This window comes from Peromyscus leucopus, chromosome 8b, assembly GCF_004664715.2.
Source record: "Peromyscus leucopus breed LL Stock chromosome 8b, UCI_PerLeu_2.1, whole genome shotgun sequence".
Taxonomy (NCBI): Eukaryota; Metazoa; Chordata; class Mammalia; order Rodentia; family Cricetidae; genus Peromyscus; species Peromyscus leucopus.
The window spans coordinates 70516364-70535696 of NC_051086.1; the positions used below are offsets into that span (position 1 = coordinate 70516364).

At 43.4% G+C, this 19333-nt stretch overlaps 1 protein-coding gene across 3 annotated transcripts in view; it reads right to left on the reverse strand.

Annotated features, from left to right (window-relative positions):
- Nucleotides 1–2889: 2889 nt before the first annotated feature.
- Gdpd1 (glycerophosphodiester phosphodiesterase domain containing 1) overlaps nucleotides 2890–19333 on the reverse strand; it is a 39213-nt gene continuing 22769 nt past the window's right edge. Inside the window, exons 5-11 of one of the 3 annotated variants that reach the window (XR_005090293.1) lie at nucleotides 16721–16839; nucleotides 16033–16122; nucleotides 10953–11086; nucleotides 7276–7335; nucleotides 4688–4739; nucleotides 4140–4317; nucleotides 2890–3276 (exon numbers count right to left, since the gene is read on the reverse strand). Coding sequence is in view for 1 of the 3 variants with exons in the window: in XM_028878273.2 (XP_028734106.1) it covers nucleotides 4195–4317; nucleotides 4688–4739; nucleotides 7276–7335; nucleotides 10953–11086; nucleotides 16033–16122; nucleotides 16721–16839 (578 nt within the window). In the remaining 2 variants the exon portion in view is untranslated. Of the gene's footprint in view, nucleotides 3277–3741; nucleotides 4318–4687; nucleotides 4740–7275; nucleotides 7336–10952; nucleotides 11087–16032; nucleotides 16123–16720; nucleotides 16840–19333 lie in introns of those variants that run through there. The other 2 variants (XR_005090292.1, XM_028878273.2) reach the window with 2 other exon arrangements.

The following is a 19333-nucleotide window of genomic DNA, read 5'->3' on the forward strand; positions in this document are numbered from 1 at the left end:
TGTGTGCCACCGTGCCTGGCTTTGGACCTTTTTTTTTTTTTTTTAATTCTGGCTTTGCTGGGGATCAAACCCAGAGCTCTCCCATTTACGGCAGCTACTCATGAGCTAGCGGCCCTTTTAATTATTTTGATTTATTATGAGTTTGTGTGCGCCACCGTGCATGTGTGGAGGTCAGAGGACCACCTCTTGGGAGTCTGTTCTCTCCTTCCACCACAGATTCTGGGGCTCAGACTCAGGTCGGGGTCAGGCTTCAGTGGCAAGCATTGTTACCCAATAAGCCGTCTTGCTGGGTCCCTTTTATTTTTATCGCGTGTGTGCACTGTGTGTGGAGCGCACTTGGGTCCCACAGTATTCATGAGGTCAGAGGACGACTCTGTGGAGTCAGGTTCTTTCCTTCCACCTTTGGGTGGCTTCGAGGGACAGAACTCAGGTCTCCAGCCTGCACAGCAAGGATCTTTACTCAGTGAGTCGTCTCACTGGCCCTTGGGTTTGTGGTGGTGTTGTTTTTTGAGACAGGATCTCTCTATTGTGTAGCTCTGGCTGTCCTGGAAGTGGCTATGTAGACCAGGCTGACTCTCAGGTGCTAAGATTAAAGGCATGTGCTACCATGATGAGCCATTTTTTTTTTTTTTTAAAGAGAAGTCTCCAGCTGAAAATGACTTGTCTCTGCCTCATACTGGGATTAACAGACTGTGGGGGACAGTCCCCACTTTCAGGACCAGGGTACTCTTGAGCAGGGAGAAGTGAGAAATATTTAGATAGAAAGAGATACCTAGACGACAAGAGGAAAGACAGAAACATAGGATAGCCTTGGGAGGGCCTGGGTCAAAACCCAACAGCCCAGAACTTTATTCCAAAGGGCTTTTTATACAATGCCAAGAGGGGAGCTAGATACAGCCAAGTGCAGACCCTTCCAAACACCTGGTACCCAGGCCCGTGATCAAATCATCCTCTTATGCAGTCCTGCTGGGTAAAGCCACTAGGAAACCTCAGTGGGCTCCAACCACAGACATACCATGATGCCTGCCCTTTTACAACATGACATTCCAACCGGAGAGCAGTATTCAGATGCTATCTGGCAATGAGTATCAAGTCTTCTGTCATAGATATTAGGCATGTGTGGTGTTCACGCATGGGCATGTCTATATGGGTGCACATGTGAATGGAGGCCAGAGGCTGGCTTCCGGGATCTTCCTCTGTCACTCTCCACTCTAGACATTGAAGAGGGGACTCTCATTTGAAGTCTTAGCTCCCACTGGGGTGATCTCGCTAGCCAGCTTGCTCCGGAAAAGCCCATCCTGAGGCTGGGATTAAAAGCGGGCCACCACACCCACGGGGCATTTGCGTGGCTCTGGTTATCTCACGTGTAGCTCTCACACTTGTACGGCAAGATGTCTACCCATCAAGCCATCTCCTTAGCCCCAAATCATCGAGAGCCTAGCATGGTTTAAAAATAACTATTTCTAGATTTATTTATTTTATGTATGTGAAGGTTTTGTCTGCTTGTCTGTATGTGCACCGTGTGCATGTCTGGGGTCTTGGAAGGCCAGAAGAGGACACTGGGTCCTCTGGAACTAGAGTTATGGATGGTTGTGAAGCACCATGAGGGTGCTGGGAACTGAAACCAGTGCTCTCAAGCACTGGGCACCTCTCTAGTTCACTGAGCATGACTTTTTAAAACATGGTTGTCATTGTGGGTAATTTCTACTGAAATTAAATGAAACGATTGACACAAAACATATGCTAGTTTTACAATATGACCTGCTCTGAATCATAATGAAGAAAAATTTAAAAACAAACCATAGCCAGGTGATGGTGGGACATGCCTTTAATCCCAGCACTTGGGAAGCAGAGGTAGGCAGAGTTCAAGGCCAGCCTGGTCTACAGAGTGAGTTCCAGGACAGCCAGGGCTACACAGAGAGATCCTGTTGGGAACAACCAAAACAAACAAACAAACAAACCGTAAAAAGAATAATTTTTTAAAAATCAGCTGCTGGACCTAGTAGTGCAGGCTGGACCTGGTAGCACAGGCCTGTAACTCCTATAATCTCCAACACTGGGGAGGTTGGGGCAGAAAGATTCAAAGTTCAAAGCCTAACTGGGCTATAGAGTGAGTTCAGGACGGCCTGCATAATTTAGTCACAAAAATAAAATAAAAATAAAACAAAGAGAGCGCTAGAAACACAAGGGCAGAGGACTTGCCTCTCCCGTGAGGATCTGGGTCCAGTGTCCAGTATAGAGTAGTGGGAGATCAGCCTAGCCTGGTGGTGTGGGCCTGGAGTTCCATCACTCAAGAGGCTGAGGCCGGGCCGGCGAGATGGCTCAGCAGGTACATGGAACATCCTGAATTTCATCCCTGGAACCTACTTAAAGGTGAAGGGACAGAGCCAACTCCACAAAGCTGGCCTCTGACCACCATATGTACAGCATACACTCACTCTCTCTCTCTCTCTCACACACACACACACACACACACCATGCAAACACACAGAGACAATCACACAAATACACACACACATATAAAAGAAATTCAAAAAAAGAGGTTGAGGTAGGAGCATCATGAGTACAAGGTTAGCCTGGGCGACAAAAATGAGACCTTGGAGATAAATAAGATTAAAATGATCTCTAAGAACTAAAATTAAAAATTATAATATGGAAGAGTCTGCTCTAGTAGACTAGCTTGCACAAGTTGTCTATCCAAATGTCAAGAAGTAACTTCCTAATTATTATTCTGTAACTTCCTAATTATTATTCTGTTTTCCTTTACTCTCTTTATGCTAGTGAGAAATCCCAGGTTTACTCATTTATTGATTAATTACCTCATTAACTGAAAAAAATTATATGAAACACACTGGAATTACAAGTGTAAGAGAAAATCAAGCCCCTCGATTTATTCTTGGAAAACTTTATTACAGTTTAAACAAAGCCACAGATGGGAGCTCTCGTAAGGCCGCCCTTCACAGCTGTATGCGGCACACCCCACACGAGAGTCATCATTTAGGCAAAAGACATTTATTATTATTAGTCCATATTATTCTTATCTCCCAATCTGAGATCATGGAAATTTAGTCAAAAAGGTTACAAACAGATTTACATGGAGTCACATCAGAAAGCAGAGGAAGTGATGTGTAACGTTGGGTAAGTCTGTCGGTAGCTAGTCCTCAGTAGACTGAGTTCCTGAAGGTCAAGGGCAGGTGGCTCACACTAAAAATACCCGCGATGGTGCTGCGCTCCCACCAGCTCAATCGTTACGAGGACTGCAATGTCACTTACAATCTGATGGAGGTTTAAAGAGTCAAGTCAAGCCCAAAAGATAAGAATCGCGTATTTCTTTAGAGGAAACATAAAAACATGACTAATTGGTTCTTGTTTTAATTTACAATTAAAAAGTCTATTTTTGAAGACATAAAAAAATAGACACGGTGGCATTGTCACGCACCTGAAAAAAGACTCCATACAGAATGTCCCCATTAACAACCACAACCAAGAAGTCTGTTTCAGCCCACAGATTTGATTTCTGGGTAAGTAACAAACTTTACTTGGATTGACCTTCTATCACCAGCACACACCTTGCCGGCTAACTATTAACATCTACTTCTTCCACTGTATTTTCCCTTTCACTAAAATGTACCTAGACATAACCAGACAATTCAAAAAGGCTGTAATGGCCTTCAATAATTTTCTTCCTTTTTTAATTACAAAAATTTAAAGACAGGGGAGCTCACTATGTAGCCCAGGCTGGCCTGAAACTCATGACCCTCTTGCCTCAGGCTCCCAAGTGCTGGGACTATAGGCTCACATCACCATGCCCAGCTCAATAATCTTCTTTTCCTATAGCTGATCTTGTTCTCGGTGAAGGCTAATGCCTGATTCGGCCTCTAGTCTGTGATTTCAGATTTACAATAGAAGACTACTGCATCACATATAGCCATCTTGATCAATGATCTACTTACATCTCATAGCCAGTTATCTTTCAAAACAAGTTACCAATGTAAAATAAGCAATATTGTTGAAAAATAAATATACAGTATAGAGAAGTTTCTACATTCCCATACAGGCTTTAAAATGAGGTAATAAGAACTTAACTGATTAAACCTTTTTACCATTCTGCAAATCTCAGGGAAACAATGGTGCCACACCTTTCCTCGGATCTTTTCACGTCATGTCTCCTTTGAGGAATTCTGAGACCCTTTCTTACGCGGGAAAATTATTTAGGAAATCCTTAAGCTTTGTTGGGTAGTCTGTCATCACTCCGGTGGCTCCCAGATCAAAAGCTCTTTTGTACTCGTGTTCTTCATTTAAAACCCAAACGTATACCTGGGAATTGGGGTGTAGGAAGTATCAGAAGAAAGGTTAAATAGAAAATGATTTCAAATTTATCCACTAGGATCTCAGCATGCTTACAGTGAACCTTATGAAGGTTGTCATTTTAAGAAATGATTAAGCTCGTTTAAAAAAAAAATTCCATTTCCTCATTAGATATGCACCCTCCCACCCGATTTCAGCTGCCCTCATTTACATAAGAATCTAGCTAATGCTTTATCACTAACTACGAGGAGGAGCATACAGTCCTCATGACAGTTGTAGCATCAAAGTCAGAGCTCAGGCAGAGTTACAGACCCTGCGCTGTGGCTTGTATCACACGGTGGGCGCTGCTATTTCAAAGGACACCAGTGCCCAGACTTACTTGGATGCCCCGGGCAGTGAGGTGGTCAAATAAAGCTTTCCGCATTAATAGGCTAGAGGGGGAAGAAAACAGAGCAGAATCAGGTACATCTTCATCCTTAGGAATAGAACTAACCTTTGTCTTCTCCGTCAGCTTATAGTTTAATAATTGCTAGTTTAATCCATCAGCTTATAGTTTAATAATTGCTAGTTTAATCCCAGCGCTTCAGCAATACAAACGAAAACGAATATCTCCAGTAATAATGGGTGTTACAAATTAATTTTCTTTTTCTTTCTTTTTAAGATTTATTTACTTTTATGTGCACTGATTTTTTTTTTTTTTTTTTTTTTTTTTTTTTTTTTTTTTTTTTTTTGCCTGCATAATGTTTCTACCAAGGTGGCAGATCCTCTGGAACTGGAGTTACAAGCAGTTGTGAGCTGCCCTGTAGGTGTTGGGAATTGTACCTGGGTCCTCTGGAAGAGCAGTCGGTGCTCTTAACCACTGATCCATCTCTCCAGCCCCCTCTTTCTTTTTGGACAGTCTCACTATGTAGCCCTAGCTGGCCTAAACTCCCTATGTAGACAGGCTGGCCTATTTGGCCTCTGATCAACAGAACTCTATCTGCTTCTCTCTCTAAAGGCCACCACACCCAGCTGGGTGAATCTGCTGACTGCTGGCCACCCAGAGCCTGCTCTCGGGCTGCCACGGGATGCTCACAAAACTGTTCTCCTTGCAGCACCTCAGTGAAGTGGAGGCTCCTCACTTTGCCTGCTGGAGCTGAAATGAGAGTGAGAATGCACTAGAAGTCTCTGTTCTGAGCCCAACTTTCCAAGTTAAGGCAGGGCATTCGACTGGAGTTCTGTGCCATTGTAGTCCAACATATATGTTTCTGTTTGTCTATTCATTGTAATTTTCTGTATCTGTGAAAAATGATTTTAGACTACAAATCACTTAAATAAGATGGGAACTAGTCATACTGGAAAATCACAAATTCTTTTTTAAAATTTTACTTTAAATTATGTCTTTATGTGTGGTGTCTGTGTAGATAGATACGTGCACACATGAGTGCAGGTGCATATGGGGGCCAGAGGAGGCGTCAGATCCTTTGGAACTGGAGTTACAGGCAGTTGCAAGCAGCCTGACATGGGTTTTGAATTTACATGTAGCACAGTGATTAAATATACAAAAATCTAGCAACCATAAGCTTTAGCACCAATTAAAATGTATTCTTGAGGGACTGAAGAGATGGCTCAGAAGTTAAGAGCACTGGTTGTTCTTCCAGAGGACCTGGGTTCAGTTCCCATCACTCTCATGGCAGCTCACAACTGTCTGTAACTCCAAGCTCTGACACCTTCACACAATCATCCATGCAGGCAAAACACCAATGCACATAATAAAATAAATTATTTTTAAAAATGTATTCTTGAAAACTAGAAATTAAACCAAAAATAAAATACAAAAAGAATACACTCCTGTGACACACAGGAAAGAGAGAACTAATTTTCCAGGACTCCTGGACATCAGGCATCAGGAGCTTGTATGCAGGACTACACTTCGGTGGTTTTCAGGGTCTGGTGCAAAAATTTCCAAGAAATGTGCCAGTAGACAGTACCCACGGTTACACACCCTGTATTGCCACACGTACTTCTTCTCACTGTGAACTGTGGGTTTGTGGAAACAGCAAGGAAGTAGGAGGGAACAGTTAGTTTTTGCAACCTTGCTAGTAACTAGCTACGTAACCTTGAGTAAACCATTTAAGTGAATGGGCAGGTGCTTGGTTTACTCATGAAGGTTGAGGAGATTATCTCTCTAGGTTTTGTGACTAGCGACTAAGCTGGTCCGGATGGCTCACTGGCATCCACTTGCACAGTAGGTGCTCAAGTCCTGCTTACAGATGACATGGGGACAGACTGCACCATGTTCCAAGGCTAGCACCCAATAAACACAGCTCCAGGGCCAGTGAGTTGGGCTGAGAGGTAAAAGAGCTTGCCGCCAAGCCTGCCATATGCTCTATCCCCTGGTACCCTTGTGCTGGAAGGAGAGAAACACTCCTCAGAGTTGTGCTCTGACCTCCACACTATGTAGCATAGGCTGCCCACTTCCCACTGGACACAAAACAAATTTATTCTTTTCTAAAATGCCAAGCATGGAGGGGGCATGCTTTTAATCCCTGCATTGGCTGGGGAATCTCTGTGACTTCAAGGCCAGCCAGCCTGGTCTACATAACAAATTCCAGGACAGCCAGGGCTATACAGTGAGACCCTGTCTCGGAAAAAAACAAGACAAAACAAAACAAAAACAATACAAACACACATTTATATACAGATCTCTCTCTAGAGATGTCTTGGCAGTTAAGAGCACTTGCTACTTTTGCAGAGGACTCAGGGCTGATTCCCAGAACCCACATCAGGCAGCTCATAGCTGCCGGTAACTCCATCCAGTTACAAGAGATCCAATGCCCTCTTCTGGCCTCCTCAGGCACAAAGCATGCATGTGGTGCACAAACGTATCTGCAGGCTTGCACACATACACATGCAATAAAAAAAAAAAAACTTCAAAAAACATTTATAAAATCTCCACATCTCCACAGTAATAATTAAAATACTTACGTATCAGAAAGCCAGATGAGAAACTTATGACCTTTGGACATAGTATGTGGTTCTTTTAGCCTAAGAGAAGTCAAAGCAGTACGAATTAGGAACGCAGGAATGTATCAGTGTGGTAGAACAAGACAAATTCAAACTGAAGACAGTGCCTATAGATAGGCTGGGAGGCAGAGGCAGGAGGATTGTTGTGAGTTTCCAGTCAGTCTGGTCTTCATAGTGAGTTCCAGGACAGAGAGAACTACACAGTGATACCCTGTCCCAAAAAACAAACAAACAATAAATAAAAATTTAAAACTAGCAATTATTAAACTCTATAAGCGACAGAGAAGACAAAGGTTAATTCTCTTCCTAAGGACGAAGATGTGCCTGACTCTGTTCTGTTTTCTTGAGTTATTATTTTTGCTTTTGTCTTCTTCCAGTTTCTGAGGTCTGGAGCTGCACAGCCATCTGCCAGGAAATCTCTGCCGCACCTCTCTCCTGCCAAGGCTTCTTGGCTGCGCTCTGAATTTGTCATTTATCAAACAGGCTTTTCATGCTCCCCAGTTCTTCATTTCTTGTTTCTTTTCTAACTTCTCCTGCCCTCGCTCTCCTCTTCCCCCACCTCCTTCCCCTTCCTTCTCTGGGTGTGTGCTCACATATGGGCTAAGCGGGCTGAACTCCCGGACCATCAGTCTGTTTCCTACCAGCCCTTAGGTTGCTGATGCAGACTGCTGCATCTGGCTTTACATGGGTACAGGGGACCTGAACTCAGGTCCTCATGCTTCTGCGGCAGGCACTTTCCCCACTGAGCCACCTCCCTAGCCCTTGCATGTGGTACCCCACTCAGTTTATGCAATTCTGGGATAAAATTGAGGGCATCATGGATACTAGCCCAGCATTCTAACAACCAAGCTGTATCTCTAGGTCCAATTTTGTTTTGTTCTGCTTTGGTTTTTTGAGACAGGGTTTCTCTGTGTAGCCCTGGCTGTCCTGGAACTTGCTCTGTAGACCAGGCTCGTCACGAACCCAGAGATTGGCCTGCCTCTGCCTCCCCTATATGCTGGGATCAAAGGTGTGGGCCATCACCAGCCAGCTTGATTTTTGGTTTTAATAGAAACTCCGAATAAAGTTTTCTCTAACACTGACCCAGATGGGAAGTCTTGGTCAAAATTTCAGGAATCTAAGGGATTCATACCTCAAATATTAATTACCTCACTAAATGCAATTCCTAATTATTTTATTAAGTGTCCAGTGTACTGCACAGAATATCAAAGCAAACAGAAATAATATTCTATGAAGTCATACTTACTGTGTGTGTGTGTGTGTGTGTGTGTGTGTGTGTGACATGTTCATGTGCGTTTGTGCAAGTGTGTGTGTGTACACATGTGGACGCCACAGGTTGATGATGTGGAATCTTGCTTGATCATTTTCAACCTCTTTTTGTTTTTTCCCTTGAGACAGGGTCTCTCCCTGGACCTTGAGTTCACTGGTTCGGCCTAGCTGGCTGATCAGTGAGCTCTAGGAATTTGCCAGTCTCTATCCCACAGTGTGGGGGCTGCAGACAGATGCCGCTGTCCTGGATTTTACATGGGCTCTGGGGATCCGAACTCAGGTCCTTGTGCTTGCACAGCCCGTACGTTACCAACCGAGCCATCCCTTTGGTCCTTGCCATCACTTCTCAGAGTGTTTCTGCTTCCTGTGTTTGTATTACAACAACATCTGCTTCCCTCGAGAGTGCACTGAGCTGTCTAGAGGACGTGGCGCTCTAGTCTAGGTGGAAAGAACCAAACACTTCAGTAATAAGTGGTTAGAGTCTTTCTAGTACAGCAAATGAAAACAGATTCTTTGCAGACAAGTGTTTTCTGAGCAGGACAGGGTGGGGCGGCACATGCCTGAAATCCCAGCACTCTAGAGGCTGGGTAATGGGGTGGCCATGAGTTTGAAGTCATCTGGGCTACACTAATAAGATGTGCGTGCGTGCGTGCGTGCGTGCGTGCGAATGAAATGATATTTTCAGCTGTTTTGTCTAAGAGATGTCCATGAAGACTTTTAACAAATATAATTGAGAATTGATAAAATAAACAGCTTGTCACTAAGAATCTCAAACAGTCAAAATAGCCTGCAGCAGGAGCGAATCATAACATGGCTCAGCGAGGTGCTTGCTACCAAATCTGATGACCCACGTGGTAGAAGGGAACTGACTGCTGAGGGTTGCCCTCTGACCTCCACGTGTGTGCACTGGCACACTTAGAGTGCACTCATACACACACACAATAAGGAACTGGAATAAAAACTTGGTTGGGGACTATGGGGTGGAGGGGTGGCTCAGACAGAACAGTGCTCATGCAGACATGATGACCTGGGCCTGAGCCCCAGCACCCACGCTAAAAAACAAACAGAGCACGGTGAACTACACACACTGTGTAATCTACCTCGGGGAAGGCGGAGACGGGCGGATCCCTCGGGCAGGCTGGCCAGCTAGCCTAGAATAATCAGCGAGCCCCAGGTCTCAGCCAGAGATCCTGTCTCAACAACAATGCCAGAGGTTACCCTCCCTCCCCCAACACACACACGGAAAATGTGATCTAACTATATTAAGAAGCTTTTGACAGCAGAATTCTTTTTTTCTGTGTTTGTGTGGGAGATTGAACCTAGGGCTTTGTGTTTGCTAGCAAGAGCTCAACCACTAAAATATATCCCAAGTCCCACAAACGTCTATTAATTTCTTAAAAACAGTGTTAAAATGTATTCTTTGAAAATTCCATACATGTAGCTTGATCATATTAATCCCCCACTATTCTTTTTTATCCCATTCCCATGCCTTCTGGATCATTTCTTCCTTCCAATAAACCCCCGTCTTATGTTCAATACACTCAGGTGAATTAGGGGTGCTTACCTGAGCATGGGCATGGAGTTACTAGAGCATGGGAGAGGTAATAGTGGCTATACCATGGAGGAAAGCCGAGCCTCTCCTCCAGAAGATGTCAACTGTCTATAGCTAGGGGTGGGAAAGTCTACTTATTTTATTGTTGATATTTGCTTTAGTCTGTTTTTCCATAGCTATAATAAAGTGTCTGAGGCTGGGATGTTTACAAAAAAAAAAAATAAGTTTACTTAGATCACAGTTCTAGAAGCACAAAAGCACAGCACTAGAATTGGTTTGCTTCTTTTTCCCCCCCCCTTTGGTTTTTCGAGACAGGGTTTCTCTGTGTAGCTTTGCACCTTTCCTGGAACTCGCTTTGTAGACCAGGCTGGCCTGGAACTCACAGAGATCCGCCTGCCTCTGCCTCCCGAGTTCTGGGATTAAAGGCATGCACTACCACCGCCTGGCCTGGTTTGTTTCTTGTGAGGGCTTCAAGGCAGCAGGAAAGCAGTGGGCAGTGGCACAAGGGAGGCGCTTGCATGTGAGAAGCAGCAGAAAAAAACCAAGAGAAAACTCATTCCCACAGGAAAGGAATTCAGCCCCCTAAATCATCTAATCACCCCCTAGGGATCCTACCACGACTCAGCACAGATGAAAACAAGTCCAAGTTTAGTGGGGATAAACCACGCGTGAACTACAGCGAAGGCCAGGGGTTGAGCTGGGAGAATCCACCCATGCCCAGCCTTCGATCCCCAGCACCTAAGAGTGATGGGGATGAGCATTAGCCACTAGTTGAGTATTCACTAACGGGTAACTGGTAAAGAGCATAAGGACTTACTTCAGTATGATAGAAGGCATTGGAATTTCAAAGAACTGTTCTCGAATGGGCACAAAGGGCAAGAGGCCGGTGAAGAAAAGACCGAGGATGAGCAGAACACGCTGCAGGCTGAAGAGTATAGGGATATCTGAGTTCTAAAACATAAACAACATTATATGTTACTTTAATAGGCAGGATCTTTTTTATAAACCTCAGGATATATTTCCCAGACTATATGCTGACGACTCTTGCAAACATTCTCTGAATTACGAGTATTCATTACAATAACAACTCAGAAAAACGTAGTCTGTAATTCATAAGTAATGATCGACTTTGGAGCCCCGTGGAGGAATGAATGCTACTGAAGTCTCTCTGGTGCTTTTGTAACACGACATGGGTCTGTTGGTTATATATGGACAACTAGAGACTAGGAGAAGCACACCAACACAACAGCAAAAAAGATGATACATGAAATGTTTGGTAATTTGGCTCCTGCTAAATATACACAGCTCACTGGGCGGTGGTGACTCAGGCCTTTAATCCCAGCACTCAGGAGGCAGAGGCAGGTGGATCGCTGTGAGTTTGAGGCCAGCCTGGTCTACAGTTCCAGGACAGCCAGGGCTACACAGAAAAACCCTGTCTTCGAAAACAACAACAACAACAACAAAACCAAACCAGAGTCCCTAGGGTACACACATGCACACCAATACTGCTGCAAATACGTCCTTGTTCTGCTGTTACGGATCAAATACAGAACATAAAGTGGGACAGCGCATACATGCACTCCCAGAACATGGCAGGCTGAGGCAAAGGGATCTCAAGTTTGAGGCCAGCCTGGGCTACATAATGAGACCCTGTTGTAAAATGAATGAATGATAGAATTTTGTAAATTAGAACAAGAATCTAGCTCTGATTTAGAAATAACTAGAGACTCACAGAAAGTTATAAAACCAGTAGAGTGTGACATGTGCTTGACTTGGCTTCTCCAGAAGGCGATGTGTGATGAGGCTGTACTAGAGGAGGATCCAAGCCAGTTGACAATGATGTATTACTGCTGCTTAGATGACAGATTTTAGTCCGTTTGCATCATTTTCTCTTTGTGTCATCATTTTTAATCTGTTCCCATCTGTGTGTGTGTGTGTGTGTGTGTGTGTACAAGCATGTGTTTAAATTCTGTGTGGTCCACGTACAGATTCCTATAACCACCACAAACGAGACAGAGAATTTTCTATCAACACCGTGCCCACTCCCTACCCGCTCCAGTGCCTGTCTCCTGGCAGCCAGCCACCAATCTGCAATTCACATCTACGGTTTTGAGAACGTTATATAAATGGAATCATACAGCATATAACCCTTTTTGAAAGAAGGGTTTTACTCAGTAATGCTTGAGAATTTCAAATATTTTGCCACTTTGTGGGTACTATTGCCCTCACTTAGAAAACTCTTCCACCACTTCGCCTTCCATTCATTGTATACAGCTCAACTGAAAGAAATGTGGAGACTGGAGTGGGGGAGGTCTGCCAGTTACCCTGCTCGGGTTTTTAAATCTCCTCATGAGTGATATTTGTACGTAGTTTTCTGCCACCGTCTTTGTCTGGCTTTGATATTTAAGGTACTTGCTGGTCTGAGGATGACTTGGGTATTGTTTCCTCTTCTCTGAAAGGTCGACAAGGACTGACGTTGTTAGCTCTTTGACTGTTGGGTAGAGCTCAGCTACAAAGACATTGATTACTCACTCACTCTCCTTATTCGTTATAGATCAACTCAGAATTTGTTTCTCCCATGATTCACTCTCGTTAGCTTTTATTTTCCAGGAGTGAGTCCTGTTCTTAGAGAGAATATATCTAATGTGCTGGTGCACAATTGTTCACAGTGATCTTTTATTTCTACACCAGTGTTCATAACAGGCATCATTCAAATGTCTAAAATGTGGAAGCAACTGAGTACTAACCAATGGATAAGCAAAAAAGTAAGGAAATAAAATAAAAATGTGACACGTGTAGTTCTACCCTGTCTCTAACAGTGTTCCAGTCCACGCCTGGCTGCATATGTAATAGTGGTCCTTAAGATAAAGGAGCTGAAATGTCCCACGTGTGTAGTGACAGCCTTTGACTTTCTAACAGCTCTAGTGCAATGCAATGTACTATTCGTGGGTTTGTGACACCACTGTAAACAAGCCCACTGAATTGCCAGTCATATAAAGGTATAGCAATACAATTATATACAGTAGATAATACCTGATAATAAACCACTGTAACTTGTTTACATATTAATTATACTATACTTCAAATCATTTTAAAAAAAAGAAGGGTTTTACTTATTCATTTCCCTCCCCCCCGTCCCTCCCCCGACTCAGTGTGTGTGTGTGTGTGTGTGTGTGTGTGTGTACATGTTTGTTTGGGGTGGCCGTACTTGTGCCCATGTTTGGAGGTCAACCTCATGCCTGCCACATGGATGCTGGGACTCAAACTTGGGCTTAAAGTTTGAGCCATCTCTCGGGCCCCAGCATGTAACTTTTAAAGATGTATATTTGTTTATTTAGGGGTGGGGGTGCCTGTGTGGTGGTCAGAGGACAACTTGCAGAAAGCAGTTAGTTCTCTCCTTCCATAGCCTGGGTCCCGGGGATTGAGTGTAGATCATTGGCTTGGCCATAAGTATTCTTAACTGCTGAGCCATTTTGCCACCCCATCAGTATGTAACATTTTGAGTGTGTGTGTGTGTGTGTGTGTGTGTGCGCGCGCGACTGTGTGTTCGAACCCAAAGCTTTGAGTATTGCTAAGGAAGTGTTCCACCACTGAGCTACAGCTCTACACCTCTTTTTACTTTTTATTTTGAGACAGGGTCTTGCTAAGTTTCCCAGGCTGGTGTTGAATTTACTTTGTAGCCCGGGTTTACCTTGACCTTCTGATCCTCCTGCCTCAGCCTCCTGAGTAGCTGGGATTACAGTCCTGCATTGCAGCCTGGTTTAAGGTTGAGTTTTTAATTATTTTTCTTATAGTAATTTTTTTTGGTAGTGGGGGACATGGTCTCTCTTTACAGACCAGCTGACCTCAAACTCAGATATGTGCCTGCCTCTGTCTCTTGAGCATTGGGATTAAAGGCACATGTCACCAGGCCTAGCTTCATTTTTAATTTATTTTTGGGGATATGCATGGTGTTCACGCCACGGTTCACAAGCGGCCATCAGAGGACACGCCACGGTTCATAACTCTGTGGAGTCAGTTCCCTCCCCCCACCTTTGCCCGGGTCTGGGGATAAATGACTGACATGAAATTGCTGGTTCATATGGTGACTGTGTGTTTAGTTTTCTTTAAAACAAACCCTCTTCTTCTGAAACAGCTACTGAAGAAAGCGGCCGTACATTCCCCACCAGCGACTCCAGACGGACGCGGCTCCCGGCATTTGTACTCTCGTTATTTTTTGACAGGTTGTGTGGTGATGTCAAACATGCTAGCAGGTGGCCTCTGGTACATTCTCTCCAGGTGGGAACACCTTAACGTGCCATTAGACGATGACCAGCTTTGAGGGAAAAAGTTCTAGTTTGAAGTTCTCAAGCCCTGAAGCTAACTGTGTAGCCAGCGCATGCGCTCTGTGGTCTCTCGCCTATTGTTCACAAGCTCCCTTGGGCCCTCCAGCCTAGAGCGCTTAAAGAACACCTACTCGGCTTAATGGGCCTAGCTGTACTCTGAGCCATGCCATGCTGGACCCTGAGTATTTTTGTTTTTTTTTTCTGCTGAGAAGGAAAACTCCTAAGAGTTTTTCGTATCTATCTGAGAATTTCTATGTGTCATGATATTTTCCCCTACACTTTGATATCCTTTGTGTCCTTAAAAAAGGGCCCCAAGCTTAGTATATATCTCAATGGTAGCGTGGTATGAACCAACAAATGTATCAGGCTTGGTTGAATCCCCAGTACCACATGTAAATGAATTAATTCTCTAAATAAAAATAAACGGAATCTTCAGTTCTTAAGACTTTTTTGGGGGGGTGGTATTTGAATTCCAAGTTCTATGAGCTCATGAAAGTTGCTGGAGGAAATGTGGGAAATCATTTCAAAAACAAAGCAAATTTTTACAGACACATTTCCAGCAACCGGGAAACTTTTAAAGAGTGAATGTCCCGCGGGACGTACCATGCAACACTCATCACCTTGGCTTGAGTATGTGTGGGAGAGCAAAAACAACTTGGAAAACAAAATAATTTGTTTTGAAATTACACACACAGAAATTTAAAGGGCCAATACAACAGACATTACAACACAAAGATTGTCTTTCCTGTATAATGCATACAACATTGATGGACAAATCTTGTCTTTCCTATATAATGCATACAACATTGATGGACAAATCTTGTCTTTCCTGTATAATGCATACAACATTGATGGACAAATCTTAGTAGCATGTGATGCAGTTCAGTGAACCATGTTACAACTGAGAGACTCCCTGTATGCAGACAGACAGACAGACAGACAGGGAAGAGAGGGGCCATAGCTAAGTAACAAACCCGTTGATTTCCAAGATGGCCAGCTTCTTCTTCAACCTCCTGATTTGAGACAAAAGCCTGGCAGCTTTTGTCACCCACCAGGCCCCCTGCAGATGGACTAGCTCAAAAAATCCAGGGCCTGATCAGGACACGTCACCCAAGAGCTGCAGTCCAAGCAACCATCCTGTCTTCACTCTGACCAACCCTAACGGAGGGGACTGACTCTTCAGAGGCTTTAAAACCCCCGGGCCTCGAGAAGACACTGGGCTGTCAGCTTTCTGAGCCCCCGCCCCTGACTTTACAGAGGGTCTTCTCTGCACGTCTGCTGTGTGCGGACTTCCTCTAACTGCTGATTCTGTCTCGGTGTGTGAGGTTGTTTCGCTGCTTCCTGTGGACTTCAGACTTTTTCTGCTTTTAATTCTTTAACAGGCAGAGGAAAATGAACCCAATCAAGACCCCCTAGACCACGTCACAACCAACAACCAACATAAGCTGCCAGATGCAGTCCGTCATCTCTATGAGCAACGTCAGGCTAGTTCCTTCCGTTCGCTCATGAGCTAGGAGCCGCAACAGCGAGCCGTACAGAGAGCCGGCACCCCGGGTGACTTCTGAGGCTTACCTCTTTGTAACACTTCTCCACGATTTCAGAGCTCGCATTGCCCCACACCGTCAGGTGCTCTCTCTTATACTGCTTCACCAGTTCTGAGACCTACGTGGGAAAATTCAGAATTTTATGCATAGGCCTGTATGTAGATCCACCTATATGGTTTTACTCTGAAAACAGGTTACAATCAATTACTTTTCAATAGGTAGTATAAAATTGTGGAAAAACTGGTAAGTAAATTGGGATTATTTTATGAAATGCAAAATGATTTACCTTTACCACTCTAAAACGTATTAGAATATGACTACTCAGAATTTGACATAAAAATTGAATATGACTACTTAGTAATTTGACATAAACAAACCATGAATGAACAACTTAAAGCTGGTAGTCAATTATAGAAAGATCAGGATGCCTGGAGCCTAAGAGAGCTTACATTAGTCATGACCCAGCTAGGCAACTCACTTGGAAAAACGGGACATAGGAAAGTTTGCTTCGGTGACCTTTATGGGACATTACTTTAAACAATGCTGAGTCCCGGCCTATCTAGTTTCCTTGATCTCTATCAGTCTCTCACCTATCCAACCTTACTTAGTTTTTGAAATCAAACAATGGTGTTCCCTAGAATATCGCATGTCCTCCTCCTCCGCACACTGTCAGTCTCTCACCTACTCTGGTATTACTGAGACAATGACCCCCATACCTTCTTAATCAGCACATTGTTGTTGACTTTGATGTCGATGTTAATGGGGGTCTCAGGAAAGGCCTCAAACACTTCCTTCAGCAATGGAATTCGGTTATCTTTTCCTTCACACTTGCATGCTGAAGAAAATAAGGTTTTTAAATAGTAACTTCCATTCTTAAAGGATAACTCTTACTTCTTTAATGGTAGGAATTTACAGTACATGTGCATTATAGGACAATGACAAATGAGGCCAAGTATAAAGGAAAGTCATGTGAAATGCATGACTTAGACATCATCATGAGCACACGTGGGTTTCCTTCTTTCCCTGTGCATTATTTGACACAGTCACAATACAGTGTACCCTTGGATTTTAGCCTGTTATTTTATGTCCATAAAAATATTTTTATGTTATACATTTATAATTTTGATTTCAATTTTTATCTAATTTTTGTTTTTCAAGACAGGATTTCTCTGTGTAGCACCGGTTGTCCTGGAACTCGCTCTGTAGACCAGGCTGGCCTTGAACTCACAGAGATCCGCCTGCCTCTACCTTGAGTGCTGGGATTAAAGGCATGTGCCACCATGCCCAGCTGTGATTTCAATTTTTTCAAGTTTTCAAGATAACTAGAGTCACATGAAGACTGTAAGAAATAATACACAGATCTATACACTCTTTGTCCAGATTTCCCAATGGCAACATCTTGTAAAACCATGTACCATATCACACCCAAAATACTGACATTGATACACTGGCTTATTTCTTGCCTTTTGGTTTTATGCTGCATAGGATAAACTTAGGGTCTCACACATTATAGTCGGCACTCTATCACTGAGCTACATACACCCTACTGATTTAAAATTTTTTCTTTGCTTTTAGTTTTTTGAGACAGTATCTTATGTAGCCCATCATGGCCTTGAATTCATTACATAGGGAAAGCTGACCTTGAATGACTGATCCTCCTGCCTCCACCTCCAAGTGTTAGGACTACACACATAGGTGACCTCATTCAGCCTGCCATTTATATTATGAAGATATCTAAAGGTCTCAAAATACTCCCTCAAGTAGATATACAATAATTTAATTACTTTATTAATTAGAAACAGGGTCTCTCTCACTCTATAGCCCTGGAACTTGTTATGTAGACCAGGCTTGCCTCAAACTCAGAGATCTGCCTGTTTCTGCCTCTGCAGTGCTAGGATTAAAGATGTGTGCCACCATGCCCAGCTAATTATTTTAATTTAACCATTCATTAGTTCAGACTGTTTTGCTATGAGATTATCATCGAAGTTTTCAGAGACTTGAGAATAATTTTCAAGCAAAACAAGTACACAAATTCAATAACTTGTTAAATTATTTAAAAATAAATTTTCAAAGAAAGATTTATTTTAGAGATGGAGAGATGGTTAGTAGTTAAGAGCATATATTGCTCTTCCAAAGGACTAGAGTTCAGTTCCTGGCACCCATACTGGGTGACTGACACTACTTATAACTTCAGCTCTATGTACTCACATGCATATGTCCACATAACACACACACTTGAAAATAATACAAATGGAAAAAAAAATAAGCCGGGTGGTGGTGGTGGTGGTGGTGGTGGTGGTGGTGGTGGTGGTGCACACCTTTAATCCCAGTACTCAGGAGGCAGAGCCAGGCAGATCTCTGTGAGTTCGAGGCCAGCTTGGTCTACAGAGCGAGCTCTAGGACAGGCTCCAAAGCTACACAGAGAAACCCTATCTCAAAAAAAAAAAAAAAAAAAAGAAAAGAAAAGAAAAGAAAAAAATGCAAATGAGTATTTTTTTTAAAGATGTATTCAGGGACTGGAGAGACCTCTCAGCAGTTAAGAGGATTGGGTGCTCTTTCCAGAGGACCCAGGTTCAATTCCCAGCACCCGATGTATTCATTTCATGTGTATGAGCATTTTGCCTGTACGTCTGTATGTACACCAAGCGTGTGCCTGGTGTGCCCACGAAGACCACAAGAGGTTGTGTGATGCCCTGGAAATGGACTTATGTATGGTTTGCAGTCACCATGTGGGTGCTGGGAACCAAACCCAGGTCCACTGCAAGAGCAGCAAGTATTTTTAACCACTGAATCATCTCTCCAGCCCATATCTGTCAAATTATTATCATCATCAATGTAGTTATTCAAAGAAAAGAGTAATAAAAATTATGTATGTGCTGGTGCACACCTTTAATCTAAGCACTCAGGAGGCAGAGGCAGGCGGATCTCTGTGAGGTGAGACCATGGTGGCCTACATCATTACAGGACAGCCAGTGCTAGGTAGAGAGAAGATGTCCCTGAGGGCCAGTAAGATAAGACGGTTGAGTGTGTAAAGGTGCTCGCTGCCAAGCCTGAGGACCTGGGCTATTTCCCAGGACACACGCGATGGAGGCAAATGACTGACTCGTACATGATCTCCACACACACACAAGATATGACCACCTAGTCCTTGGCCCCCACAATAAATAAATGTAATAAAAAAAAACCTTTAAAGTCTTGAGAACAAAGCTAATAGACAAAACACAGACTCAAGAGATCAAATAGAAAGAAGCTGATTATCATATGATTAACTGGAATCAGCCATTAAGGAAGGTATATAACCCTGGGCTTTTTACTCATTAAGTTCATCA